The sequence below is a fragment of the Hemitrygon akajei genome, chromosome 2 (genome assembly GCF_048418815.1).
Source record: "Hemitrygon akajei chromosome 2, sHemAka1.3, whole genome shotgun sequence".
Classification (NCBI taxonomy): domain Eukaryota; kingdom Metazoa; phylum Chordata; class Chondrichthyes; order Myliobatiformes; family Dasyatidae; genus Hemitrygon; species Hemitrygon akajei.
The window spans coordinates 12050946-12077892 of NC_133125.1; the positions used below are offsets into that span (position 1 = coordinate 12050946).

At 40.8% G+C, this 26947-nt stretch overlaps 1 protein-coding gene across 3 annotated transcripts in view; it reads right to left on the reverse strand.

Moving 5' to 3' along the window:
• Nucleotides 1-26947, reverse strand: part of xrcc4 (X-ray repair complementing defective repair in Chinese hamster cells 4) — a 375216-nt gene that overhangs the window by 194495 nt on the left and 153774 nt on the right. For all 3 annotated transcript variants that reach the window (XM_073067077.1, XM_073067085.1, XM_073067068.1), the window contains 2 exons: nt 17084-17236; nt 14836-14954 (listed from right to left, as the gene is read on the reverse strand). In XM_073067077.1, the coding sequence (XP_072923178.1) occupies nt 14836-14954; nt 17084-17236 (272 nt within the window). The remainder of the gene's footprint in view (nt 1-14835; nt 14955-17083; nt 17237-26947) is intronic.

Consider the following 26947-nt stretch of genomic DNA (forward strand, 5'->3'; position numbering starts at 1 on the left):
CTGTCCACCTTTGTAGTCACAGTCTTTGCTTTACAAATCAAATGTTGCAATTTGACTCACAGCTCATTCGGCTGTACTTTATGTTCAGTACTGAATCACACAGAGACGGTCTGGGGTGGGATAGGCTGGGACCAAATGGTGAATTGAGAACAGATGGCTCTGAAATAAGGATTTGCATATGGCCTTTAAGGAAGCAGTCTGGTTCAATCCCAGAGGGGTTACTGAACATAAGCCTTACTGTATAGTAATCCCTAACTCACTTCCAGTTCTATGACATAAAGGATCTTAAATCATACCATGGAAAATGAGCACGAGGTAAGCCATTGAACAAAATGCTTGTAATTATGATCAAAGGCTTGTGAAAAGAAGAAAGAATAAGCTGCAATAATTCTGAATCTTGACTGAGGGCTGAAAGAACTCACGTTGGCCTAGGTTGTGCAGTCAGTTCACTGCGCTTGCAAGTGGAGTGTAGAGGCTCTGAGATGGAAGGGAGTGCAGCATTTCTGCATGTGCACCATGATGGGCCCTTTATCTAAGAAAGGATTTGCTGACATTAGAGAGGGTTCAACGGAGGCTCACGAGAATGATCCTGAGAATGAAAGGGTTGACGTATGAGGGGTGTTTGATGGCTCTGGGTCTGTGCACACTAGAGTTTAGAAGAATGGGGGAGGGGAAGGGGATCTCACTGAAATCTACCAGATATGAAAGGCCTCGACAGAGTGGATGTGGAGAGGATGTTTCCTATGATGGGGTCTCCAGGAACAGAGGCACAGCGTCAGAATCAAAGAATGCTCCTTTAGAACTGAGATGAGCAGGAACTTCTGAGGCCAGAGGGTGGTGAATCTGTGGAATTCCTTGTCAAAGATGGCTGTGAAGGTCAGGTCACTAGGTATATTTAAAGTGGAGGCTGATAGGTTCTTAACGGCATCGAAGGTTATAGGATGAAGGCAAGAGAATAGGGTTGAGAGGGTTGATAAATCAGCCCTTCTGGAATGGTGGAGCAGACTCAACGGGCTAAATGGCCTAAATCTGCTCCAATGTCGTAACAAACATGCTGTGGACGGAGGACTCCATGCTGCTGGCGGTTCCCAGCACTACCCTCAGGTATTGCATCTCACAATTAGTGGGGATCCAAGACCCTATCACCTTCAATGGAGATCTTTGGATGACACAACAGGAGGCAAATTATATTTAAATATTAAAGATTAGTTTTATTTGTCATATGTTCTTTGTGTCAACAACTAACAGTCCGAGGGATGTGCTGAGGAGTGACTACCAGTGTCATCATGCTTCCGGTGCCAACATATATGCCCGTTACTTATCATCCCTAATCCATAAGTCTTTGGAGTGTAGGAGGAAACCAGAGCACAAGGAGAAAACCCACATGGTCACAGAAAGAAAGGCCAAACTTCTTACAGACAGCGGTGGCAATCGAACCCCAGTCTTATAGCTGCCACTGTAAAGTGTTTTGCTAACAACTACCCTACCGTGGCAACATACATGCAGAAAAATAAAATGTACATTTTTGTCGGTGGTATCTGCTGAAGCTGCAGCAATTGCTGGAAAGCAGGAGGACACTGTAGCAGCTCTATAGACAATTTGCAATACGGTTATACTTGTTTTATACCATTCAGTATCATAAATTCATCTCTCCATACATGGTCAGTAGATGATAAAGTTAGTTATAGAGACATTCTGTATAGTTAGTGTGAAGGGTGGCCTGATAGTGTAGCAACGAGTGTAACACTATTACAGCACCAGCGATCGGTGTTCAATTCCTGCCACTGTCTGTAAGGAATATGTCCGTTCTCCCCATGATCAAGTGGGTTTCTTCCCACATTTCAAAGACATACAGGTTAGGAAGGGCATGATATGTTGGTGCCAGCAGCATGCTGACACTTGCAGGATGACCCCACACATCCTCACACTCTGCTGGTCATTGACGCAAATGATGCATTTCACTTTATGTTTCAATATTTTGATGCATAGGGCATAAATAATGTTGATTTTATATTGACATACTGCATAGACACAAAGCTCTTCAATCAAATGTGCTCATCCCAGTTTACATATTTACCCTAATCTCCCTTTAATTATCCTCACATCCCCATAATCCTATGAGAATGAACAACTAATAAATTATTAATAAGCAAATAAAACACCTGCACTGAAAATGCATTTAATCAAATAAATTTAGAATTCTAGGTCAAAATAGTTATTTTAATAAAGCAGAAAATAGTCTGCTATCAACGGTCATTAAGTGGTGGTCATTAACAAAAATACTGGCAGAACACCGAGATTTTTCAATGCAATCCTGTGACTTGGCTGTTCTTCAAAAACTAGTTCTAACTTCCACTACAACCTTGGAAATTACATCAGGTCACTTTCTTTTAAAGTGCATTCATTTTTCTCAGAATTATTCAAGGTCTCCTGACTCAGTTGCCCCAGAATATGTCCAGGTTCCATGATCTGTTGCAGAAGCTGTTGTAGAGTCATAGAGTACCCTTAGCCCTCTGAGGCTAAACAAAACAAAAGAAATGGTTGTTGACTTCAGGAGGGCGTGGAGTGACCACTCCCCGCTGAACATCGACAGCTCCTCGGTAGAGATCATTAAGAGCACCAAATTTCTTGGTGTTCACCTGGCGGAGAATCTCACCTGGTCCCTCAACACCAGCTCCATAGCAAAGAAAGCCCAGCAGCGTCTCTACTTTCTGCGAAGGCTGAGGAAAGTCCATCTCCCACCCACCCATCCTTATCACATTCTACAGAGGCTGTATTGAGAGCATCCTGAGCAGCTGCATCACTGCCTGGTTTGGAAATTGCACCATCTCAGCTCGCAAGACCCTGCAGAGGATAGTGAGGTCAGCTGAGAAGATCATCGGGGTCTCTCCTCCTGCCATTACAGACATTTACACCACACGCTGCATCGGTAAAGCGAACAGAATTATGAAGGCCCCACGTACCCTTCAAACAAACTCTTCTCCTTCCTGCCGTCTGGGAAAAGACACCGAAGCATTTGAGCTCTCATGACCAGACTATGTAACAGTTTCTTCCCCCAAGCCATCAGACTCCTCAATACCCAGAGTCTGGACTGACACCAACTTACTGCCCTCTACTGTGCCTATTGTCTTGTTTATTATTTATTGTAATGCCTGCACTGTTTTGTGCACTTTATGCAGTCCTGGGTAGGTCTGTAGTCTAGCGTAGTTTTTTCTGTGTTGTTTTTACGTAGTTCAGTGTAGTTTTTGTATTGTTTCATGTAACACCATGGTCCTGAAAAACGCTGTCTCATTTTTACTGTACCAGCAGTTATGGTCGAAATGACAATAAAAAGTGACTTGACTTGACTTGAAGTAGAGGCGCTACTGTGCTTTCTTGATCATGGTATCAATATGGTCCAACAGGACAAGCTATTGGCCATATTTACACCTAGGAAGTTGAAGCTCTCCCCCATTTTCACTTCAACAATATTGTTTCAAACAGAAGCATCTCGGTTCTGAAAGAGAAACTGTACATCCACCTACCAAAATGCACCATTCCCCTAACCCACTACCACCCCATCCTTACCCCTTCCCACATACTCTACCTCATAACTTGACTTTGACAGGCCTCTGAACAGCTGAAAAATAAGTGACGTAATGTTCACGGATTGGTCATTGTCTATTCAGAAATTGATAGCAGAGAGGAAGAAGCTGTTCCTAAAATATTGAGTGTGTGTCTTCAAGTTCCTGTACCTCCTCTCTGATGGCAACAATGAGACGAGGGCATGTCCTGGTGATTAAGGCCTTTAATAATGGATATCACCTGTTTAATGCTGGGGAGGCTAATGCCCATGATGGAGCTGGCTGAGTTTGTAACCCTCTACAGCTTTTTCTTATCCTGTTCAGTGGCCCACCACATCAGATGGTAATGCAACCAATTGGAATGTTCTCCATGATAAATCTGTAGAAATTTCACTCCTGTACGCCTCCTTTGCCAAGTAATTTGGATTAGACCTCAAGTCACATACCATGCAGCAAGCAACCTTTAGATAGATATTGCTACTGTGGTGCAGAGCTAAATCCATCTTCTCACAGGCCTTTCTCCAGACTGGCTATCTCTTGTGATGTTATCCTGCTTGGTCAGTGTCATGTCAGATGTTCCCTGCATTGGCATAGGAAACAGAGAAAGAAACGGAATTTGTGTTTTTCAGCCACGCAGCTCAAGTTGGAAGTTATATTAAAAAATATGGAAACAACTAAAATCAAACAGAGAAATTGAGTTTTTTTTTAAGAATGGAATTTTTTTAAAAATGGAGGATAAAAGGAGATTTGTTTAATACAATGTTTAATAATCCTACAGTTGATACGTGGGAGGAGATAAGCCGAGACTATAAGACCATAATTATTCAGAAAAACTGGGATGAGCACTTACGTCCTTTGCAGAACGTTCCTGTTAACTACCTTTAATTAAATATGTGAGCAGCCATATCAGCTTCTCATTGAATTCAAGGGATTCAGTTTGACCTTCAAACACTCCCCATGAGCACCTCACTAAATGCTTCATGGCTTTATTTATTGCCAGATACATTTATATGTCAGAATTTAAAAGCCAAGTTCTAAATGACAGCACCTAAAATTGCTTCACATCTTTTCTTCATACAATACGACTCTAAATCCAAATCATCTTATCAAAGACTCCTGAACTTTAACATGTGTTGCATAGTGCTTCAGGATAATAGGGCTGCTTTCCACTAACAATTTTGGTGTAACCTTATAAAATAATATTCAATGCTTATGGAAAAAATGGTTATGGGGAGAAGGCAGGAGAATGGGGTTGAGAGAGCTAATAAATCAGCCATGACGGAATGGGGGAAGAGACTTGATGGGCCAAGTGGCCTAATTCTGCTCCAGTGTCTGGTGGTGTTATTGTCTTATCCACTTTAAACTATCAAAGAAAAAAGTTTAATATTTAAGCAATATGAATCAGAGTCCATCTGGCGCTCTTATGTCCAACATGGGCCTATTTGCCAAGGCCCCCTCTTCCAGATTGCACCTGGCCCACCATGTCTACAAACCTGAGTGTTCCTTTTGCCTGTTTTACTGACTCTGCTAGATACCACTTTCTCCCTGTTAAGGTCCTGGGTGCAATATCCTGGACAACACTGTCATGAGATTCCCAGAGAGTCAACTCAAGCCTCACCTTGGTACACATGAACTCTTCAGTCAGTCCCATGACAAGCAACTCCACAGCTCCTTTGCCATACAGGTAGATGTTACTTAGTGATGTTGGTAGGCCCATCAACTTCTTAATGAAGGAACTAACTGTCCTTTCCAACTTTTCAACATGAGTGATGGGGACTTCATACAGAGTCAGTGGCCACAACACCTGAAGGAGCAATCAAAACTGAAGGCACCAGAGCTTTAAGTTTCATGGCAGCAAGGTCTTATTGATGGCTTCAAGCCCTTTGATGATTTCTTCCTTCAACAGATTCACTTGATTTGTATCACCGAGGTTTACATCGTGCTAATGCCCCAAGCTTTTAACTGACATTTCTGACACAGTAGGAATTATTTTCCCACCCACGTGGAACTTATAGTTGACCAACCTTGCTTTGACTATAGAAATGCTCCAAGACTTCTTTGTTTTAATCATTATTAGGGCCCATTTGATGTTTGAATGGAGCTTCTCAAGCAACTGTTTGATACATGGGATGGTAGTTGTCAGGATGGTTAAATCATCCATAAATGCCTGGACTGGTGGTGGTCGTAGTCCTGACCTCAGTCGTTCTCCTCCTACTACCCATTTAGAAGCTCTAATGATTACTTCCATTGCCATGGTAAAGGCCAGTGGAGAGATGATGCAACCTGCCATGATGCCTATCTCCTCAGGCTGCCAGGCTGTGTAGTACTCTGCGATTATCAATGAGAACTGGAGATCTCAAAAGTAAGCTTTGACCAGGGTTGTAACACATTCTGGTACACGGAAGAATTTAAATGAAGACCACAGGAGGTTATGTGAGACCAGTCCAAAGGCATTGGCTAGGGCCAAGAACAAGACATGGAGATCTCTTCTTTCCCTTTTAGCAGTTTGTAATTGATGCCAAATTATACTTGTGTGTTCCAAGCAGCCAAAACCCAGCATCCCTGCCTTCTGCACGTGTCTCAAAGAAATTGTTTTTTTCAAGGTAAGTAGGCAACCTTTGTACTATGACACTGAAAAACATTTTCCCTTCAGTGCTTAATAGATTTATTTGCTGAAACTGTCCGATTTCTGAGGAATCTTTTTCTTTAGGAATTAGAATTTCTCCTGCCTGCTGCCATGCTTCAGGAATCAGTTTCTTCTTCCGGACCACCTTCATCTGTTTCCATGAGAAGTTGAGGACTCTTGGTGCATTTTTGTAGTTGTATGGAACTCCATTTGGCCCTGGCACTGAAGCAGCCTTTGCCCAACTTTTATTATCTCACTAAATCTGGGGGGAACAGATGTCAAATTGCTGATGTGGAGGGTGGATGGGTGGCATATCTGAAAGTATTGAGATGTGTTCAGCTCTCCAGCTGTCTGAGTATCTCAGCTTCAGATTATCTTCTGCTCTTCCTTTGACACCTTAGGTGTTCCATTCTTCTGCTTTGTGAAAACGCTGTTCAGGAACTCGTAGGGGCCCTTACGGACATTTGGTGGCTCTGTAACTGTTATCTAATTAAAACCTAATTGAACATTGAAAGGCCTAGACAGAGTGGTCTTAGGGAAGATGTTTCCAATACTGGGAGAGTCAAAGACCAGAGGGAACAGCCTCAGAATAGAAGAAAGTCCCTGTAGAACTGTGATGAGGAGGGATTCCTGTGGCAAAAGAATGGTGAGTCTGCAGAATTCATTGTCACAGGTGACTGGTAGCCAAGTATATTTAAAACAAAGGTTGATAATTACTAACGGTGTCAAAGGTTATGGAGAGAAGGCAGAAGAATCGTGTTAAGGGGCAAAATAAATCAATCATGAAGGAATGGTGGAGCAGAATCAATGGTCCAAATGATTTAATTCTACTCCTATGTCTTACGGTCTTAACTTCAGAATGCTTTCATTTCTAGGGTTGGGCTGGGGTTTGACATGACTATTTATTCAGTTCAGATTTCTGCAGAAAATTTACTCAGTGGGAGTAAAGACTGAGATAATCCCTGATTTTTTTTTCAAACCACATTAAAGATTTTCACAGCTAAATGGAAGTTGTCATTTTGAAGGAAGTGGGGAGCCTAATGCCGCTGTTTCTTCCCAAAGGGAATTCAACAGATGATCTGTTGTTACCACAAAATATAATGCCCCTCCACTCCTGCTGGTATGAATGGTGAGGAGGACAGAAATCGCACTGCAATCCAGCTCTTCCCCTCTAGCTTCTAGCATGCAATGTGAAAGAACGGCAAATAAACTCATTTTGGCAGTGGCAAAGTGGGGATGTACGACAGGCCATCCCTTCCAATTATCCACAGCCTGTCCATTTGAATTTCAACTAGGTAATGAAGGAAAATCCAGTTCTAAGATCAGAGTTCCGGATTCCTTGATCCTGATGAGTACGAATCTTTAAACAATACTGTTTAGTCGTTCCATATGTCCAGCAGTGTGGCTCTATTGAAATTGGTAAATTGGTTTATTATTGTCACATGTATCAGGGTACAGTGAAAGACTTTGTTTAGTCTGCCATTCATATTAATCATTTCATTACATCAGTTCACTGAGGCACTACAATGTAAGACAATAACAGAATGCAGAATAACGTATTACAATGCAGAGAAGCGCAGTGCACACAGACAATAAAGTGCAAGTCTATAACAACTCACACAAAATGCTGGAGAAACTCAGCAGGTCAGGCAGCATCTACGGAAATGAATAAAGAGCTGACGTTTTGGGCCGTGACCCTGGTTCAGGACTGGAAAGGAAGGGGAAGTTGCCAGAATAAAAAGGTGGGATGAGGGGAAGGAGAATAGCTAGAAGGTGACAGGCGAAGCCAGGTAGCTGGGAAGGATACAAGGACTGGAGAGGAAGGAATCTGATAAGATAGGAGAATGGACCAGAGGAGAAAGAGAAGGAGGAGGGGACCCGGGAGAGGTGATAGGTAGGTGTGAAGAGCTAGAAGGTCAGAGTGGGAAATAGAAGAAGAGGGGAGGAGGAGTGAACTACTTTTTTTACCGGAAGGAGAAATTGATATTCAGGCTACCCAGACGTAATGGAGGATGTTGCTCCTTCACCCTGATTGAATATGGAGGTGTGTTAGTCTTTTCTCCCGCATTTAGTTGAGTTCAATATAATCAAAAGTTTGAGACAAAGTATGACAAGACAAGACAAAGTATATTGTGCCAAGATGAGGCCATGGACAAGGTAGATTATGAAGTCAAGAGTCCATCTTATTATACTGGGGAACCATTCAATAACAGCAGGGTAGAAACTACCCCAGAGCCCGGTGGTATGAGCTTTCAAGTTTTTGTATCTTCTATCCGATGGGAGATGGGAGAAGAGAGAACGTCAGGCTGGGTCTTTGATTATGCTGGCTGTTTTACAGAGGCAGTTGTAAGCGTAAACAGAATCCATGCAACTGCTTAATACTTTGTCTCAAACTTTTGATTATATTGAACTCAACTAAATGCAGGAGAAAAGACTAACACACCCCCATACTTCAATGAACATGTTTAAAAACTGCTGTGAGTTAGTGGATATTTTCTTTATGGTTTGACTATGAATTTTCATTTTTTTTATATACTGTTCTCATCTGATTTAAATTTTTCTAGGTGAAGCAATCAGTAGGTTCATTGACAGTCTGTGATGGTCAACAACAGACAATTATTTTCTCATAATTTTCTCTGCTTTGAAAAAACTAAGTAGATAATTCTTTGCTTCATTTAGGGAAGTCAAACAGCTTCTGGCAAAGATGACTCCAGCGCTAAAAAAAAACCCAGAGGCTCCTAAGAGGAGAGAATAGAAACATCAGTGCAGCTTTTTTGTTCACATATGGAATGAGGTGCCAAATGAAATGTTTCAGGCAGGTACAATAACAACATTAACAAGACATTTGGAATGATACCTTGTCTGGGAAGATATGGGTCAAATGTAGGAAATGTTTTTTTCAGATATAGGTCCGACTAGTGGTGTAGCGGCATCCACACTGGACTTTGACGCGAGTGGCCCTGTGTTCAAGTCCAGCCAGCTCCTTGTATGCTTTCCACCTGTGCTGGGTTGAGGATCAAGCTAGCCACTCAGCTCGTATCAAACATGCAAAAGGCTAAGTAAATGTCAAAGGTTGCCGCCCAATGTGCCACAAGGCACAGAGAGAAACAGAGGAAAGAGTAAAAGAGAGGAGAGAGTAGTTATTGGACAGCTGGACAATGCAATGGAGAGGTAGTAATGGGAGACAAAGAAATGGCGGGCAAACTGATAAGTACTTTGCATCTGTCTTCACTGTGAAAAACACTGTTTGTATGCTGGACGTTTGAGACTGTCAAGGGGCAGAAGTGAATGCAGTTGCTATTACTAGGGAGAAGGTGCTTGGAAAACTGAAAGGTCTGAAGATAAGTAAGTCACCTAGACATGATGGATTACATCCCAGCGTTCTAAAAGAGGTAGCTGAAGAGATTGTAGAGGCATTAGAAATGAGCTTTCAAGAATCAATTGATTCTGGCATGGTTCCAGAAGAATGAAAAATTGCAAATGTCATCCCACTCTTCAAAATGTGAAGGAAGCAAAAGAAAGGAAATTAATATCTGATTTCCACAGTTGGGAAGATGTTGGAGTCGATTGTTAAGAGTGCAGTTACAGGATACTTGGAGGCACATGACAAAATAAGCCAAAGTCACCATGGTTTCCTTAAGGGAAAATCTTGCCTGACAGACCCATTGGAATTCTTTGAACAAATAATAAACCAGTGGATATTGTGTACTTCAAATGTCAGATGGCCTTTGACGAGATGCTGCACATGAGGCTGCTTGACAAGATAAGAACCCAGGCTGTTACAGGAAAGATACCAGCAAGGATAAAGTGGAGGCAGATTGGCTGGAGGCAAAGAGTGGGAATAAAGGGATCCTTTTTAAATTGGCTGCCAGTAACTAGTGGTGTTCCCCAGGGGTTGATGTTGGGACCACTTCTTTTTAAGTTATACGTCAATGATTTGGATCACAGAATTGATGGCTTTGTGGCCAGTTTTTCAGATGATATGAAGATAGGAGGAGAGGCAGGTCGTGTTGAGGAAGCAGAGGAGCTGTAGAGGACTTAGATTAGGAAAATGGGCAAAGAGGAAGCAGATGGAATACAATGTCGGCAGGTGTATAGTCATGCATGTGGTAGAACAAATAAAAGCAAAGAGTATTTTCTAAACAGAGAGAAAATGCAGAAATCTGAGGTGCTAAGGGGTTTGGAAGTTCTGGTATAGAATTCCCTAAAGGTTAATTTGCAAGTTGAATCGGTGGTGAGGAAGGCTAATACAATGCTAGCATTTATTTCGAGAGGGCTAGGATATAAAAACAAGTTTGTTATGCTGAGGCTGTATAAGGCACAAGTGAGGCCTCACTTGGAGTACTGTAAGCAGTTTTGGGCCCCATATTTAAGAAAGGATGTGCTAACATCGGAAAGGGTTCAGCGGAGGTTCACGAGAATGATTCCAGGAATGAAAGGGTTATTATATGAGCAGTAATTGAAGGCTCTGGGCCCTACTCACTGGAATTTTGAAAGATGGGGGCGAATCTCATTGAAACCTATCAAACATCGGAAGTCCCAAATAGAGTGAATGTGAAGAGGATTTTTCCCATAGTGAGTGAGTCTAGGAGCAGAGGGCACTGCCTCAGAACAGATGGACATCCATTTAGAACAGAAATGAGGAGAAATTTCTTTAGCCAGTGTGTGGCGATTCTGTAGAATTCATTGGCACAGGCGGCTGTGGAGGCCAAGTCATTGGGTATATCTAAAGTGGAAGTTGATAGGTTCTGAATAGTCAGGGAGTCAAATATTACAGGGAGAAAGCAGGAGAATGGGTTTGAATGGGATAATAAATCAGACAAGATGGGACGGCTAAGCAGACTTGTTGGGCTGAATGTCCTAATTCTGCTTCTGTGTTTTATGGTTTAAATCTGCATGTATCCATGAATTCCATAAACCATTTGGGATGGAATTCCCTTTGAACACTGGTACTTAAAGGATAACAGCAGCCGAATAGCTCATGCTACTCAGTATTTTTATCAGTACTTGGCCAGTTTATAAAAGTCAGTAGGGTTATTTTTTGCTTCGTAAGGTGCTAAACGCAGTTTATCAAAACTAAATGCAGATTAGGTGCTTTAATTTAATACAAACAGAAAGAAAAGCTGCTGTTACTGGATGGTAATTGAAGACACTTAAGATCCAGAGAGCCTTTAGAGAATCTGAATGCCCAGCAGACAGGAAATCAGTCCTTTCTTTCTAAATATGAAACTGATGGCAGGACTTCCCCTTTCAAACACAGAATGTGGAAGAATTATGTGATTAATAGCACTGCATCCAATTTAACAAAAAGCTCTTTATCAAATTATTCTCAAACTGTAATTATGTAGTCACTGATTTCAGATCCACATCACACATCAACTTTAGAAGCCTGTTAGAACATTTTATGGTACCTATACGCATTTTCTTTGTTAAAATGGCGCTTTCTCTGGGACATCCTGTAAGTAATTAATGGGAACCACAAACCATTTGTTACTATTTCATTAGCAATGGTTAATTTAGCCAAACTTTGTTTAAAAAGGTTTAAGCACTCTAGTTCAAGCATCCCCCACCCCCTCTATGGTCTTGATCAGGGCATGGAGGGCTACAGGGAGAAGGCAGGAGATTGAGGCTGAGAGGGAAAATTGATCAGTCATGACGAAATGGGGGAGCAGCTTCGATGGGCCAAATGACCTAATTCTGCTCCTATATCTTACGGTCTCTATCTACTTACTACCAGTCACTGCACCATAAACACTAAATCACTTTTTATAGTGTTTACATTGCAAATACATGCTTGTATTTATGTACTGTATTTATGCACATTTTATTCCATATCTGTACTTTATTTCTTTTTTTAAATATAATTCTGTTCTTATAATTATTGAATGTTGTTGCATGTCACACCCTGACCAATACACCTCAGTATATTCCTAAGTACATGTAAATATACATGGCGAATAAAGTTCATCATTGACCCTGGAAATTAAGGTAATCTAGCAAGGTCCAAAGTCACCCCTTTCAATTGTTCTCATTCCCTTTTCCAATTCAACCTGCATGCTAAAAACAGACATGACCAGGAACCAGTCCAGCTCTGAGCACTCTCCCACTCTCCATCTCTCCATGGTCACACAGCTCGGTAATATCTTTCAAATTGATGCATAAGGCACATGATAAACATTTTGTCAAAATTTTAGAAGTTCATGATGCTGGAGTTAGCATGGAAGACTAGCTAGCTAATAGGAAACAGAGAACAGGTGTGAATAGGTCTTTTTCTGAAATGTCTGAAGAATTGCAAATTGCTTTCAATCCAGATAAATAAGAGGTGTTGCAGTTTGGAAGATCTAACTAGGGCAGGACTCGCACAGTGAATGGTCAGGCCCTAGGGAATGTTATGGAACAAAGGACAAAGGGACCTATGAGTGTGCATGCATAGTTCACTGGTAGATGGGGTCGTGAAAAATGCATCTGGCATGCTGGCCTTGACCAGTCAGGACAATGAGTATAGGAGTCGGGAAGTTAAAGTTCAGAGTAAAGTTTATTATCAAAGTACAGTATGTCATCATATATAACCCTGAGATTCATCTTTTTGTGTGCATTCTCAGCAAATCTATAGAATAGTAACCATAACAGGATCAAGAAAAGATTAACCAGAGATTAATGGTTGTAGGAACATTTCAATGATAGGGCAACTGTTTCAGTTATACAAGATGTGGCCGAGGCCACACTTAGAGTACCATATGTAGATTAGGCAGCTCTAGCATAGGAAAGACGATGTTAAACAAGAAAGAATGCAGTAAAGATTTACCAGTATGTTGTGTGGACCTGAGTATCTGCTGTACAAAGAGAAGTTGTGTAGACAAGGGTTTTATTCCTTGAAATGTAGCATATTGAGTGGATGAGATAGGTGGCATGATAGTGTAATTGTCCTATGATTAGGCTAGGATTAAATCAGGTATTAATGGGTGGCACAACTTGAAGGGCTGGAAGGGCCTATCTGGTGCTACATCTCAATAAATAAATAAATAAAATCAGGGAAGTAATTGAAAGGGTGAAAGCACAGAGTCTTTTTCCAAGATGGTGGTGCAAAAAGCAACAAGGCATAGGTTTAAGATCAGAGGCGAGGGATTTCAAATAGACATCAGCGTTAGCTTCTTCACATAAAGGGCGATGTGTACTTGGAATGCGCTTTTTTTTCTCCAGTCCTGTTGAAGGGTCTTGACCCGAAACGTCGACTGCGCTCGTTCCATAGATGCTGCCTGGCCTGCTGTGTTCCACCAGCATTTTGTGTGTGTTGTTAGCACCAGCTAAAAGCCATCTAGATATGTGCAAGGATAGGTGAGGTTAAGAGGGCTGCGGGCCAGACGTGGTCAGATGGGCCTAGCTCACTGTGCAACACAGTTGGCATGGAGCAGCAGGCCAAAAAGGGCCAAGTGCTGTATGACTCTATGTAACACACGTGTATACCCCATGGTACAGGAGTCGGACCATGTGGACCCCAGTAACTCAGTGAGCTCATTGAACACATGTTCTGGTAGCATAGTGGTTAATGTAACATCTTACCGTTCTAGCAATCAGAGTTTAGTTCCCGCCACTGTACAGAATTTGTACGTTCTTCCCATGACCACATGGGTTTCCTCCAGCTGTTTCGGTTTGCTCCAATGATGTACGGGTTTGGGTTAATAAGGTGTCAGTAATGGCGACACTTGTAGCTGCCCTCAGCACACATTCAGACTGTGTTGGTTGTTGACACAAAACAACTTATTTCACTGTATGTTTTGATGTACATGTAGCAAATAAAGCTAATCGAATCTAATCTAAACATAGAATGGTACAGCACTGGGCAGGCCATTTAGCTCACAACAGTGTGCCAATCTTGATGTCAATTTACGCTAAATGTCCTTCTTCTGGCTATCATCCATAACCCTTCATATTCATGGGTCTATCTAAAAGCCTCTTAAACTCCACCAAACTGCCTGATTCCACACTACCCCTGTGGTGGAACTATAGGCATCTGTCACTCTCTGTATAAAAAAAAACTTGCCCCTCCAGGCTATCTTCTTGTTTAAGCATCTTTCCTTACACACAACTCATAAAAATATATTTTTTTTATACAAGGTATTATTTTCCCCATTGCAATAACAGTTAGGAAAAGGCAAATGTTAGGATACACCAAAAGAAAACGACTGTTCTGTTCAATCAAACTACCTGTAGAAAACAGCACAACAAACACACAACAGTATACTTACCCAAATTAAGCAATGCAGTTATTTATAAAAATATTTCCCATTCTATTATCTCATGGGTTTCTTTTTCAGTTAGTTAAAAACCAATTTTTTATTTTTCATGTCCATTGAAAATGATGAATTTTGATGTGATAAAGTAGATTATGGTTGCAAAGAAATTATTGAAGAAAGTCCAATTTGGTTAACTGTAGTCTGCCCAAATTCAAAGTTCAAAGTGCAAAGTACATGGATTATCCATGTACTTATATGTAATCATCTGTTATCCCGAGATTCATTTTCTTGCAGGTATTCACAGTAGAAATATGAAATATAATAGAATCAATGAAAATAGATACACAATTGAATCAATAATATTCGCAATAAGCTACAACGTCAATGTTAAGTTTAAAGCACATTCCCTTACCAGTAACTGACTTGGAAGGTTGAGCCAAGCTTCTACTTGTAGAGGTATGGCTACTGTGGTCTTCATCAGTGTCGCATTCCTCAGTTAATAAGGTTTCCTGACTGGTGGCAGCTGCAGTCCTGAAAGAAGAAATTCATAGCAATACTTTACCGATAATCTGAATTATTATTCAGAATCAGGTTTATTATCAGTGACATAGGTTGTGAAATTTGTTTTTTGCAGCAGCAACAGTACAGTGTGATACATAAAATTCTATAACCTGCAAGTAGAAGTTGTACAAGATGATGGTGAGGCCCAATTTGGAGAGTTGTGTGCAGTTCTGATTACCTACCTACAGGAAGGATATCAATAAAAGTGAAAGAATGGAAAGAAAATTTACAAGGATATTGCCAGGACTCCAGGAACTACAGGGAAATGTTAAATAGGTTAGGACTTTATTCCCTAAAGCATAGGAGAATGAGGGGAGATTTGATGAAGGGAGGTAAACAAAATTATGAGGGATATAGATAGGGTATTTGCAAACAGGCTTTTTCCACTGATGTTGAGTGAGACTAGGACTGGAGGTCATGGGTTAAAGGTGAATGGTGAAATGTTTAAAGGGAACATGAAGGGTAAATTCTTCACTCAGAAGGTGGTGAGAGTGTGGAACGAACCTCCAGCAAAAGTGCTGGATGCGGGTTTGATTTCAACATTTAAGAGAAATTTAGATAGGTACATGGATGGGAGGGAGTTGCAAGGCTATGGTCCAGTACAGGTTGATGGGACTAGACAGATTAAAAGGGCCCGTTTCTGTGCTGTAATGTTCTATAACTCTCTGATTCTAAATATATATACAAATGTATAAATAGCGCAAAAAAAAAGATCAAAATAGTGAGGCAGTGTTCATAATTTCAAGGACCATTCAGAAATCCAATGGTGGAAGAAAGAAAGGGTTCCTGAGAAATTTAGTGTGGGTCCTCAGGCTCCTGCGCCTCCTCCCTAACAGTAGCAATGAGAAGACGGTGTATCCTGGAACGTTATGGTGGCTTGAAAAACCATTTTACTGAACCTCAGTATTGCTCAGTAGATCTAATCATGTATTCCAACAAGGCTGTGTCAGCACATTTTACAGCAAAACCCCCAATTGCATCTTTATTACCACTTAATGTTAACGTGCTTAAACAAAGCAGAAGATTAAATCTCTAAATCTCTTTGTTAATTCATGGGAAGTTACTTGGTTATGGTGCAACATTAAAGCCAAGTTCAAACAAAAGGAGAAATGCAAATATTTTCGGTATAGAAAACTTAAAGAAACATATGGTTTTCTATACCTGGATCAGTTATGATGTAGATGTACTGTTTGTAATACCAACAAAGTTCTCCCTCTCCACTAATAATGCTTAATCTGCAAAGCATTTCCTACTGATCTTAACTGTCACCTTCTACATGTTCCACTGTTTGTTTTTCTTTCTCGAGCTGTCCTTATTGAATATCAACCAGTCAGCTTCACAACAGCTTATCACTTTGATAACCCTAGCCTCACTCCATCAGAGGTACTTTCTTCCTATTCTTTCCCCCACCGGTCACTTTACAGCTTAATGAAGGACCTCAACTTGAAAGAGATTCATAAGCTTTGTGTTACAACCTAGCCCTTACTATCAGCAAAGCAAAGGACTTGATGCTGGGTCTTGGACTGTTGAAAGGTCTCAGCCCAAAACGTCAACTGTTTATTCCCCTCCACAGATGTTGCTTAGCCTCGTGAAGATTCTCCATATTTTCTAGACAAGAAAGATCTCCAGCCACACTCTACTCCTTCAGTGTTACCAAGAGGACATGGACAAAATCATCATGAGAAAACGTTAGAGATGGATTGGGCATCTGATGGGAAGAGAAGCCAACTCTGTCATCAAGACAGCACTTCATTGAGCCCTGAAGGGCAGAGGAAATGCAGGAGACCAAAGACAACTTGGTGCTGTACCTCAGAGGTAGAAATGAGAACTCTGAACCACAACTGGGACACAATAGAGAAGATGGCCGAGGACAGACAGAGATGGAGGACCTTCACTGCTGCCCTAAACACCAGTGTCATAACAGGCAGTAACTAACTATAAATACTGCCTGGCCTGCTAAGTTCCTCCAGCATTTTGTGTGTGCTGTTCTGGATTTCCAGCATCTGCCAAATCGCTTGTGTTCGAAGAAGCGGTGCTGCTTTACGAAATGAAAGTAATGGACTGGAATTGAAATAACACTGAAAGATTTAAGCACATACCCGCTTTGACTTCCGGCTTCTGTCTGCTCACGAACACACTTTAAATGTTCTTGTAATCGTCTAATCTTGGCTTTCTTTGCATTAAGCACCAAGATGAAACGTGAATAGAGGTCTTGTTCCAGGTCTTCTTTAGCCTTTACATATTCCTCCAGCCTGGTGAACAAGGACCAAGCATGTAAGTGTTATAGAGTCACAGACACTACAGCACAGAAACAGACCCTTCGGCACATTGTCCATTGTCCCGTGCTAGGACCATACCTCTCCCATCAAAATTAACAAAAAAGAATTGAAACAAAACAAGAAACAAGAGAACATTTTTGTTAATAAAATACAGATTTGCCAAAAACTCCACAACATAAGGTGTCAGCTCATTAAGGTTGTGTTATCATAATGCGTTTAGATGCTGAACTGCACTATCAGTTGATACTCTACCATCAAAAGTTCCACAGTAGAATAGATGGCAACATATTATACCCAATAAAAGATGCAGGAGAACAATCTAACATTCACAGTCTAATTTTGGAGCACAGTTGATTGATAAACCATCTAAAATACTATTGAAGATGGTAAGGAAATTATAAATCAGGAAAATTACTATGAATTATGTATGGTAGTAAGATTAAGCGATAAAGTTTTCAGATAAAGATGAGCTTTATTTGTTACATACACATCAAAACATAGAGTGAAATGTGTAATTTTGCATCAGTGACAAAGACAGTCTCAGGATGTACAGCAACATCCACAAGTGTCACCATGCTATTGGTGCCAACATAGCATGTCCACAACTTAGTAACCCTAACCTGTATGTCTTTGGAATGTGGGTGGAAACTGGAGGAACTTCACATGGTTATAGGCTAACCGTTACGTTACTGTGCCAATAATAGGTTTAGCAAGTTTCAGATTGTTAGGAAGGCTAACTAATGTCTTTTTCTCATGCACCTCCTCTATGTCAGATGTGAACTTTGGCAGAGGCCAGTGTCTCATTGACCAGCATTTTAAACAGTTGTGGTGCAAAATTAACAGTAAAATTCCAAGGAAGAGTAAATAAACAGCTTACCAAGAAAAAGAGTGTAATTGTGACTGAGGTTGAAAACAACCTTTTCTAAGGGAATAAAATATATATCAACAGCTATTTAATCCTCCATTTTAGTTTTGTATTTCACTGAAGTAGTAATTATGATCAGAGATTATGTGGACAATTAAAAGATTGGCATTAATTAACGGAGAAGTTTAATCACATTTATCCTTATTAAAATATTCAACTTTTAAATTGATTTAATCTGGTAGTTAGGACTAATTATTCTGTAAATATACGCACAATAACATACAATCCATTATGTTTCAACCAAGCTGGGCAAAGAAAAAAATTCAAAACCCAGAAGGACTAAATTTGACCCAAATCTATAACTCACAGATGTTTTCCTTGAAATGAATTAAAAAGACATTATTATAACATTCCCACACTAAATTAGTTCATATTAAACAGATTAAGTCAATTCTGGGGTAATTACAAACATAAAATATGTTTAGTGCTATTAAAAAATGAATTGTTGCTAATTCATGGACCAGAAAGAAAATACTACTTATTAGTTAGATCACTTAGAAATCCAGCTACTTCTAAATCTCCTCCGTTATGTCACTCCATACCATGACTTTATCATTTCTTTCAGATATTCAAGGTTCTCCTTTTCATGTAACTTTAGACACTAAAGGTATTCCAGTTGAAGCAGACATGTTTTTGATGTATATTGAAAGATAGTCATGTGTGAGCAGGATGCAGATTTTATATCTGTTTATTTTGTTAAACAGATTAGGGTTTTCAAAATAACTACGACCATTGGATCAATTAAATCTGATCAATGCAATCAGGGAAATTACCAGAATTAGCCACTCAAATGCTAATTTTTGCAAGATTATAATTTCAGTAAATAACCTTTGCATGACATATATCAAAATATATAGCTGAATTTTGTCAATTAACTTACTGGCAAGAGAATTTTAAGTCAAAATGTAAAAAAAATCAACTGAATATAAATTACCTTGTTTAGCTTCGTGCAGTCTTAGTTGAAAATGCTGACACTTTTGGATGTGCCGTTAATTTACAAGAAAATAGTCCTTTTCATCTACCAACCAGAAACAGCTAACTACAATTCAGCTATTTCAATTATATTACAGACATTTTATGCATTAAAAGAAAATGAAAAGATTATTGAGTGTGAGTGAAATAGGAACTTGAACCAGGAATTCAGATATTTATTAATTATTCTACTACAAAATATAAAAAAACATCTTTAACAACATTTTAAGTGATTATTCAGCTATCATTCAACAAGGCACCAACAGAGGTTGATATAATTGAAAGGAATGATTAGTAGGTTCTGAAGGTTTTGACTGTGAATGAAGATTTATACAACTGGAGTACTTTATTTGAAGAGCTAGTCTTTAAAACCTGTATGAGGAATAAATACTATCAAAGTAAGATTAAGGATACTGGATCCAAAGAGGAGGAATACAAAATGAAAAACAAAGATGTAAAAATAAAGATTTGTCATATTTAAATTTGAATTACTCAATTATCCAATTAGGAATAAGTTTAAGCATCAGAATGAATGCCAGTGGCTCTTCTTTGTTACGAGCTTGAAGAGATTTGATAAGTCTACAAGAACTCTTACAAACTTCTATAGATGTACAGTGGAGAACATTCTGACTGGTTGCATCACAGCCAATCCACAGGAACTTCCAATCCACAGGATCACTAGTTCTGTGGATCCATCACCAATGATCCTCACCATTCAGGAAATGCCTTCTTCTCATTACTACCATCGGGGAAGAGGTACAAGAGCCTGAAGATCCACAGACAAGGCTTTAAGAACAGCTTCATCCCCTCCACCATCAGACTTTTGAATGGACAATAAACTCATATAGACCACCTCAAAAGTTCTTTTTTTTGCCCTCTTTTGGCACTACTTATTTAATTTAATTTTTACTTCAGAATCAGATTTAATTGAGCGTCTGGAGCTGCGATTGGATTCATACTGGAGCATCCGCGATGCTGAGAAAGTCGTGAATAGCACGTTCAGTGAGTTGACCACACCACAGGTAAAGGCTACACAGGCAGAAAGGGAAGGGGTGGCCACTAGACAGCGTAGCAGTAGGCAGGTAGTGCAGGAGTCCCGTGGGGTCATCTCCCTCCTAAATAGATATACTGTTCTGGATACTGTTGGGGGAGATGTCTCATCAGGGGAAGGCAGCAGCAGCCGAGTTCATTGCACCATTGGTCGTTCTGCGGCACAGGAGGGAAGGAAAAGGAGTGGAAGGGCTATAATGATAGGGGATTTGATTGTAAGGGGAATAGATAGACGGCCGCAAACGAGACTCCAGGATGGTATGTTGCCTCCCTGGTGCAAGGGTCAAGGATGTCTCTGAGCGGCTGCAGGACATTCTGGAATGGGAGGGTGAACAGCCAGTGGTCGTGGTGCACATAGGTACCAATGATATAGGTAAAAAACAGGATGAAGTCCTACAAGGTGAATTTAGGGAGTTAGGAGATAAACTAAAAAGTAGGACCACAAAGGTAATAATCTCTGGATTACTAACAGTGCCACGTGCTAGTCAGAGTAGAAATAGGAGGATATTTCAGATGAATACGAGGCTTGAAAAATGGTGCAAGGGGGAGGGATTCAAATTTCTGGGACATTGGAACCAGTTCTGGGGGAGGTGGGACCGGTATAAACAGGACGGTCTGCACCTGGGCTGGACTGGAACCAATGTCCTAGGGGGAGTGTTTGCTACTGCTGTTCAGGAGGCTTTAAACTAATGTGGCAGGGGGATGGGAACAAGTGCAGAGAGACAGAGGGGTGTAAAATGAGGGTAGAAGCAAAAAGTAGTAAGGTGAAAAGTAAAAGTGGCAGGCAGGCAAATCCAGGGCAAAAGCAAAAAGGGCCATTTTTCAACATAATTGTATAAGGGCTAAGAGTGTTGTAAAAACAAGCCTGAAGGCTTTGTGTGTCAATGCGAGGAGCACTCGTAACAAGGTGGATGAATTGAATGTGCAGATAGTTATTAATGAATATGATATAGTTGGGATCACAGAGACATGGCTCCAGGGTGACCAAGGATGGGAGCTCAACATCCAGGGATATTCAATATTCAGGAGGGATAGACAGGAAAGAAAAGGAGGTGGGGTAGCATTGCTGGTTAGAGAGGAGATTAACGCAATAGAAAGGAAGGACATTAGCCTGGAGGATGTGGAATCGATATGGGTAGAGCTACATAACACTAAGGGGCAGAAAACGCTGGTGGGAGTTGTGTACACACCACCTAACAGTAGTAGTGAGGTTGGGGATGGCATTAAACAGGAAATTAGAAATGCGTGCAATAAAGGAACAGTATGTCAGGAATGGACAGGAGGAGGAGTATAGGAAACTGATACAGGACTTTGTGATATGGTGCAACTCAAACTACCTGCATCTCAATATCACCAAGACCAAGGAGATGGTGGTGGACTTTAGGAGATCTAGGCCTCATATGGAGCCAGTGATCATTAATGGAGAATGTGTGGAGCAGGTTAAGACCTACAAGTATCTGGGAGTACAGTTAGACGAGAAGCTAGACTGGACTGCCAACACAGATGCCTTGTGCAGGAAGGCACAGAGTCGACTGTACTTCCTTAGAAGGTTGGCGTCATTCAATGTCTGTAGTGAGATGCTGAAGATGTTCTATAGGTCAGTTGTGGAGAGCGCCCTCTTCTTTGTGGTGGCGTGTTGGGGAGGAAGCATTAAGAAGAGGGACGCCTCACGTCTTAATAAGCTGGTAAGGAAGGCGGGCTCTGTCGTGGGCAAAGTACTGGAGAGTTTAACATCGGTAGCTGAGCGAAGGGCGCTGAGTAGGCTACGGTCAATTATGGAAAACTCTGAACATCCTCTACATAGCACCATCCAGAGACAGAGAAGCAGTTTCAGCGACAGGTTACTATCGATGCAATGCTCCTCAGACAGGATGAAGAGGTCAATACTCCCCAATGCCATTAGGCTTTACAATTCAACCGCCAGGACTTAAGAACTTTTTAAAAGCTATTATTAATGCTTTTTGAGATAGTGATTTAGATGCATATCATATTTTTTACTGAGTTAAGTATTGTATGTAATTAGTTTTGCTACAACAAGTGTATGGGACATTGGAAAAAAAGTTGAATTTCCCCATGGGGATGAATAAAGTATCTATCTATCTATCATCTATCTAGTTATAATGGGTGACTTCAATCTACATATAGATTGGGTGAACCAAATTGGTAAGGGTGCTGAGGAAGAGGATTTCTTGGAATGTATGTGGGATGGTTTTCTGAACCAACATGTCGAGGAACCAACTAGAGAGCAGGCCATTCTAGATTGGGTATTGAGCAATGAGGAAGGGTTAGTTAGCAATCTTGTCAAGTGAGGCCCCTTGGGTAAGAGTTACCATAATATGGTGGAATTCTTCATTAAGATGCAGAGTGACATAGTTAATTCAGAAACAAAGGTTCTGAACTTAAAGAAGGGTAACTTTGAAGGTATGAGACGTGAATTAGCTAAGACAGACTGGCAAATGATTGAAAGGTTTGATGGTGGATACGCAATGGCAAGCATTTAAAGATCGCATGGATGAACTACAACAATTGTTTGGCATCCCAGTTTGGCAAAAGAATAAACCAGGGAAGGTAGTGCACCCATGGCTGACGAGGGGAATTAGGGATAGTATCAAGTCCAAACAAGAAACATATAAATTAGCAAAAAAAAGCGGCACACCTGAGGACTGGGAGAAATTCAGAAACCAGCAGAGGAGGACAAAGGGCTTAATTAGGAAAGGGAAAAAAGATTATGAGAGAAGGCTGGCAGGGAACATAAAAACTGACTGTAAAAGCTTTTATAGATACGTGAAAAGAAAAAGATTGGTCAAGGCAAATGTAGGTCTTTTACAGTCAGAAACAGGTGAATTGATCATAGGGAACAAAGACATGGCAGACCAATTGAATAACTACTTTGATTCTGTCTTCCCTAAGGAGGACAAAAATAATCTTCCGGAAATAGTAAGGGACCGAGGGTCTAGTGAGATGGAGAAACTGAGGGAAATACATGTTAGTAGGGAAGTGGTGTTAGGTAAATTGAAGGGATTAAAGGCAGATAAATCCCCAGGGCCAGATGGTCTGCATCCTAGAGTGCTTAAGGAAGTAGCCCAAGAAATAGTGGATGCATTAGTGATAATTTTTCAAAACTCCTTAGATTCTGGATTAGTTCCTGAGGATTGGAGGGTGGATAATGTAACCCCACTTTTTAAAAAAGGAGGGAGAGAGAAACCGGGGAATTATAGACCGGTTAGTCTGACATCGGTGGTGGGGAAAATGCTAGAGTTGGTAATCAAAGATGTGATAACAGCACATTTGGAAAGAGGTGAAATCATCGGACAAAGTCAGCATAGATTTGTGAAAGGAAAATCATGTCTGACGAATCTTATAGAATTTTTTGAAGATGTAACTAGTAGAGTGGATAGGGGAGAGCCAGTGGATGTGGTATATTTAGATTTTCAAAAGTCTTTTGACAAGGTCCCACACAGGAGATTAGTGTGCAAACTTAAAGCACACAGTATTGGGGGTATGGTATTGATGTGGATAGAGAATTGGTTGGCAGACAGGAAGCAAGGAGTGGGAGTAAACGGGACCTTTTCAGAATGACAGGCAGTGACTAGTGGGGTACCTCAAGGCTCAGTGCTGGGACCCCAGTTGTTTACAATATATATTAATGATTTAGATGAGGGAATTAAATGCAGCATCTCCAAGTTTGCGGATGACACGAAGCTGGGCGGCGGTGTTAGCTGTGAGGAGGATGTTAAGAGGATGCAGGGTGACATGGATAGGTTAGGTGAGTGGGCAAATTCATGGCAGATGCAATTTAAGGTGGATAAATGTGAGGTTATCTACTTTGATTGCAAGAACAGGAAAACAGATTATTATCTGAACGGTGGCCGATTAGGAAAAGGGGAGGTGCAACGAGACCTGGGTGTCATTGTACACCAGTCATTGAAGGTGGGCATGCAGGTACAGCAGGCGGTGAAAAAGGCAAATGGTATGTTGGCATTCATAGGAAAAGGATTTGAGTACAGGAGCAGGGAGATTCTACTGCAGTTGTACAAGGCCTTGGTGAGACCGCACCTAGAATATTGTGTGCAGTTTTGGTCCCCTAATCTGAGGAAAGACATTTTTGCCATAGAGGGAGTACAGAGAAGGTTCACCAGATTGATTCCTGGGATGGCAGGACTTTCATATGAAGAAAGACTGGATCGACTAGGCTTATACTGACTGGAATTTAGAAGATTGAGGGGGGATCTTATTGAAACGTATAAAATTCTAAAGGGATTTGACAGGCTAGATGCAGGAAGATTGTTTCCGATGTTGGGGAAGTCCAGAACGAGGGGTCACAGTTTAAGGATAAAGGGGAAGCCTTTTAGGACCGAGATGAGGAAAAACTTCTTCACACAGAGAGTGGTGAATCTATGGAATTCTCTGCCACAGGAAACAGTTGAGGCCAGTTCATTGGCTATATTTAAGAGGAAGTTAGATATGGCCCTTGTGGCTAAAGGGATCGGGGGTATGAAGAGAAAGCAGGTACAGGATTCTGAGTTGGATGATTAGCCATGATCATACTGAATGGCGGTGCAGGCTTGAAGGACCAAATGGCCTACTCCTGCACCTATTTTCTATGTTCCTATGTACTATCACTGGCATATGTTGTGAAATTTGTTAACTTTATGACAGCAGTACAATGAAATACATGATAAATGTATCATCCTTCCAGATGGTAACAGTGTGAAGTGGGCATGGCCGGGGTGGTTGGGGTCCTCAATGATGGACACTACCTTCCTAAGGCACTGTTCCTTGAAGATGTCTTGAATACTATGAAGTACTTGGTGTGCCTGGGTAGTCTTGTTTTGTCTGATGGGTTTGGAGCTCCTTTCCGGGGAACGTGCTAAGATGGTAGTGCGATATTGATACGCAGCAGCCTCTCTGGATTCTGGATTGGGGATTACCAAACGTTATGTGGTTTTTCTTGTGTTGTCTGTTTTGTCGTGTGCTTTTTTTGTGATATCATTCCGGAGAACGTTGTCTCATTTTTTAACTGCATTGCATTTGTGGTTTTTAAATGACAATAAACTGAATCTGAATCTGAATCTGACTGGTACACATTATGGATTTTACAAGTTTCTGCAACTTATTTTGATCTTGTGCAGCAGTAACTCCCACCCTCTCCCCCCCCCCACCCCCATACCAGACAGTGATGCAGCCAATCACAATGCTCTCCATGGCACATTTGTATAAGTTTTTGAGTGTTTTAGTTGTCAAACAAAATCTCCTCAAACTCCGAATGAAATATAGCTGCTTCCTTGCCTTCTTTATAGCCGCATCTATATTTTGGGACCGGGTTAGGTCCTCATTGATATTGACACCCAGGAAACTGAAATTGTTTACTCTCTCCACTTCTGATCCTCTGTGAGGAGTGGTTTGTGTTCCTTCGTCATACCCTTCCTGAAATCCACAAACAGCTTGTTGCTCTTACTAATGGTGAGTGCATGGTTCTTGCTGTGACATCACCCAGCTAACTGGTACATCTCGCTCCTGTATGCCCTTTCACCACCATCTGAATATATATATTCTTAATTCACCATATATTAATTCTTATTATTTCATATTATTTATATATACATTATTTAATATCATTTCTCATTGTGGTTCCTTATGCTGATTATAGACGGGAGGGTGCTAGTGGAGATAAGCTCTCCCTACCTATTGAATGCTCCCAATGGCATGCGTCTCTAACAGCCTCTGAATTAAATTAAAGTCACTTCCCTAACTTAGTAAAATTTTTTAAATGAAAACTATAACCCCTCCAAAGTTAGTAGTGCGGCCTGCTTTTGCTTTCTTTTAACCTTACAAGCTTCACGTTGTAGAATAATGTGTTCAACTGTTTCATAATGATGACCCTGTAGTGATGTTTTCCAACAAGATATAAGGAATAATTAAGTATAGTATGTCCAATTCTAAGTTGTCAATATAATTCCTTCCCTTCTTGTTTTACCCCCTTCTCCTATTAATCCAACAGTTTTTATTCAGTAAAAGAGTCTCCCCTTATGCCCATTATCCCACAAGTCTTGCCATAATCCTCTAATTCTTAGTCCCCACCATCCCCTTAGCTTCTGATTTGCTAAGTGGAAGGTCTATATCCACAGATGAATCTCCGCTGCCTTGCGGCTATACCCACTCTTCCCAAGGGCAGAGAAGTCCCTCAGGCAGTCCTACATTAAATTCAATGCTGACAGGCAACTCCTGCAACGCTGCTGGTGCCAAACTGTATAATCTCTGCCATTCCTTTGGGTTTATCAGATACGTGAAGAGGGGGAGCTTGACACACAGGCAACAGCTTGCTTTCCATACTGTATTGTCCAGGCTTCTGTATCTAGATAGCTAGGACACAATGTCCATGGTTGACCCTGACCAACAGAGGTCTCAGATTACTTATTGTAATTTATAGACTTTATTATTATGTGATGGAATGTTCTGCTGCTAAACAACAAATTCCACATCATATAAATCATCGATAATAAACCTGATTCTGATTCTAAAAGACCAATATAGAAAAGATGTTGAGGAACTGCTGGAGTCATGGTCATGATGAATTGCTAAGGGCAATTTATTGAGAGAAATGGAAGAGATTGGCAGAGAAAGGTTAAGGGATGAGTTAGACAGATTACAAAGATACACACACAAAATGCTGGAGGAACTCAGCAGGCCAGGCAGCACCTATGGAAAAAAGTACAGTCAACATTTCTCCAGTCCTG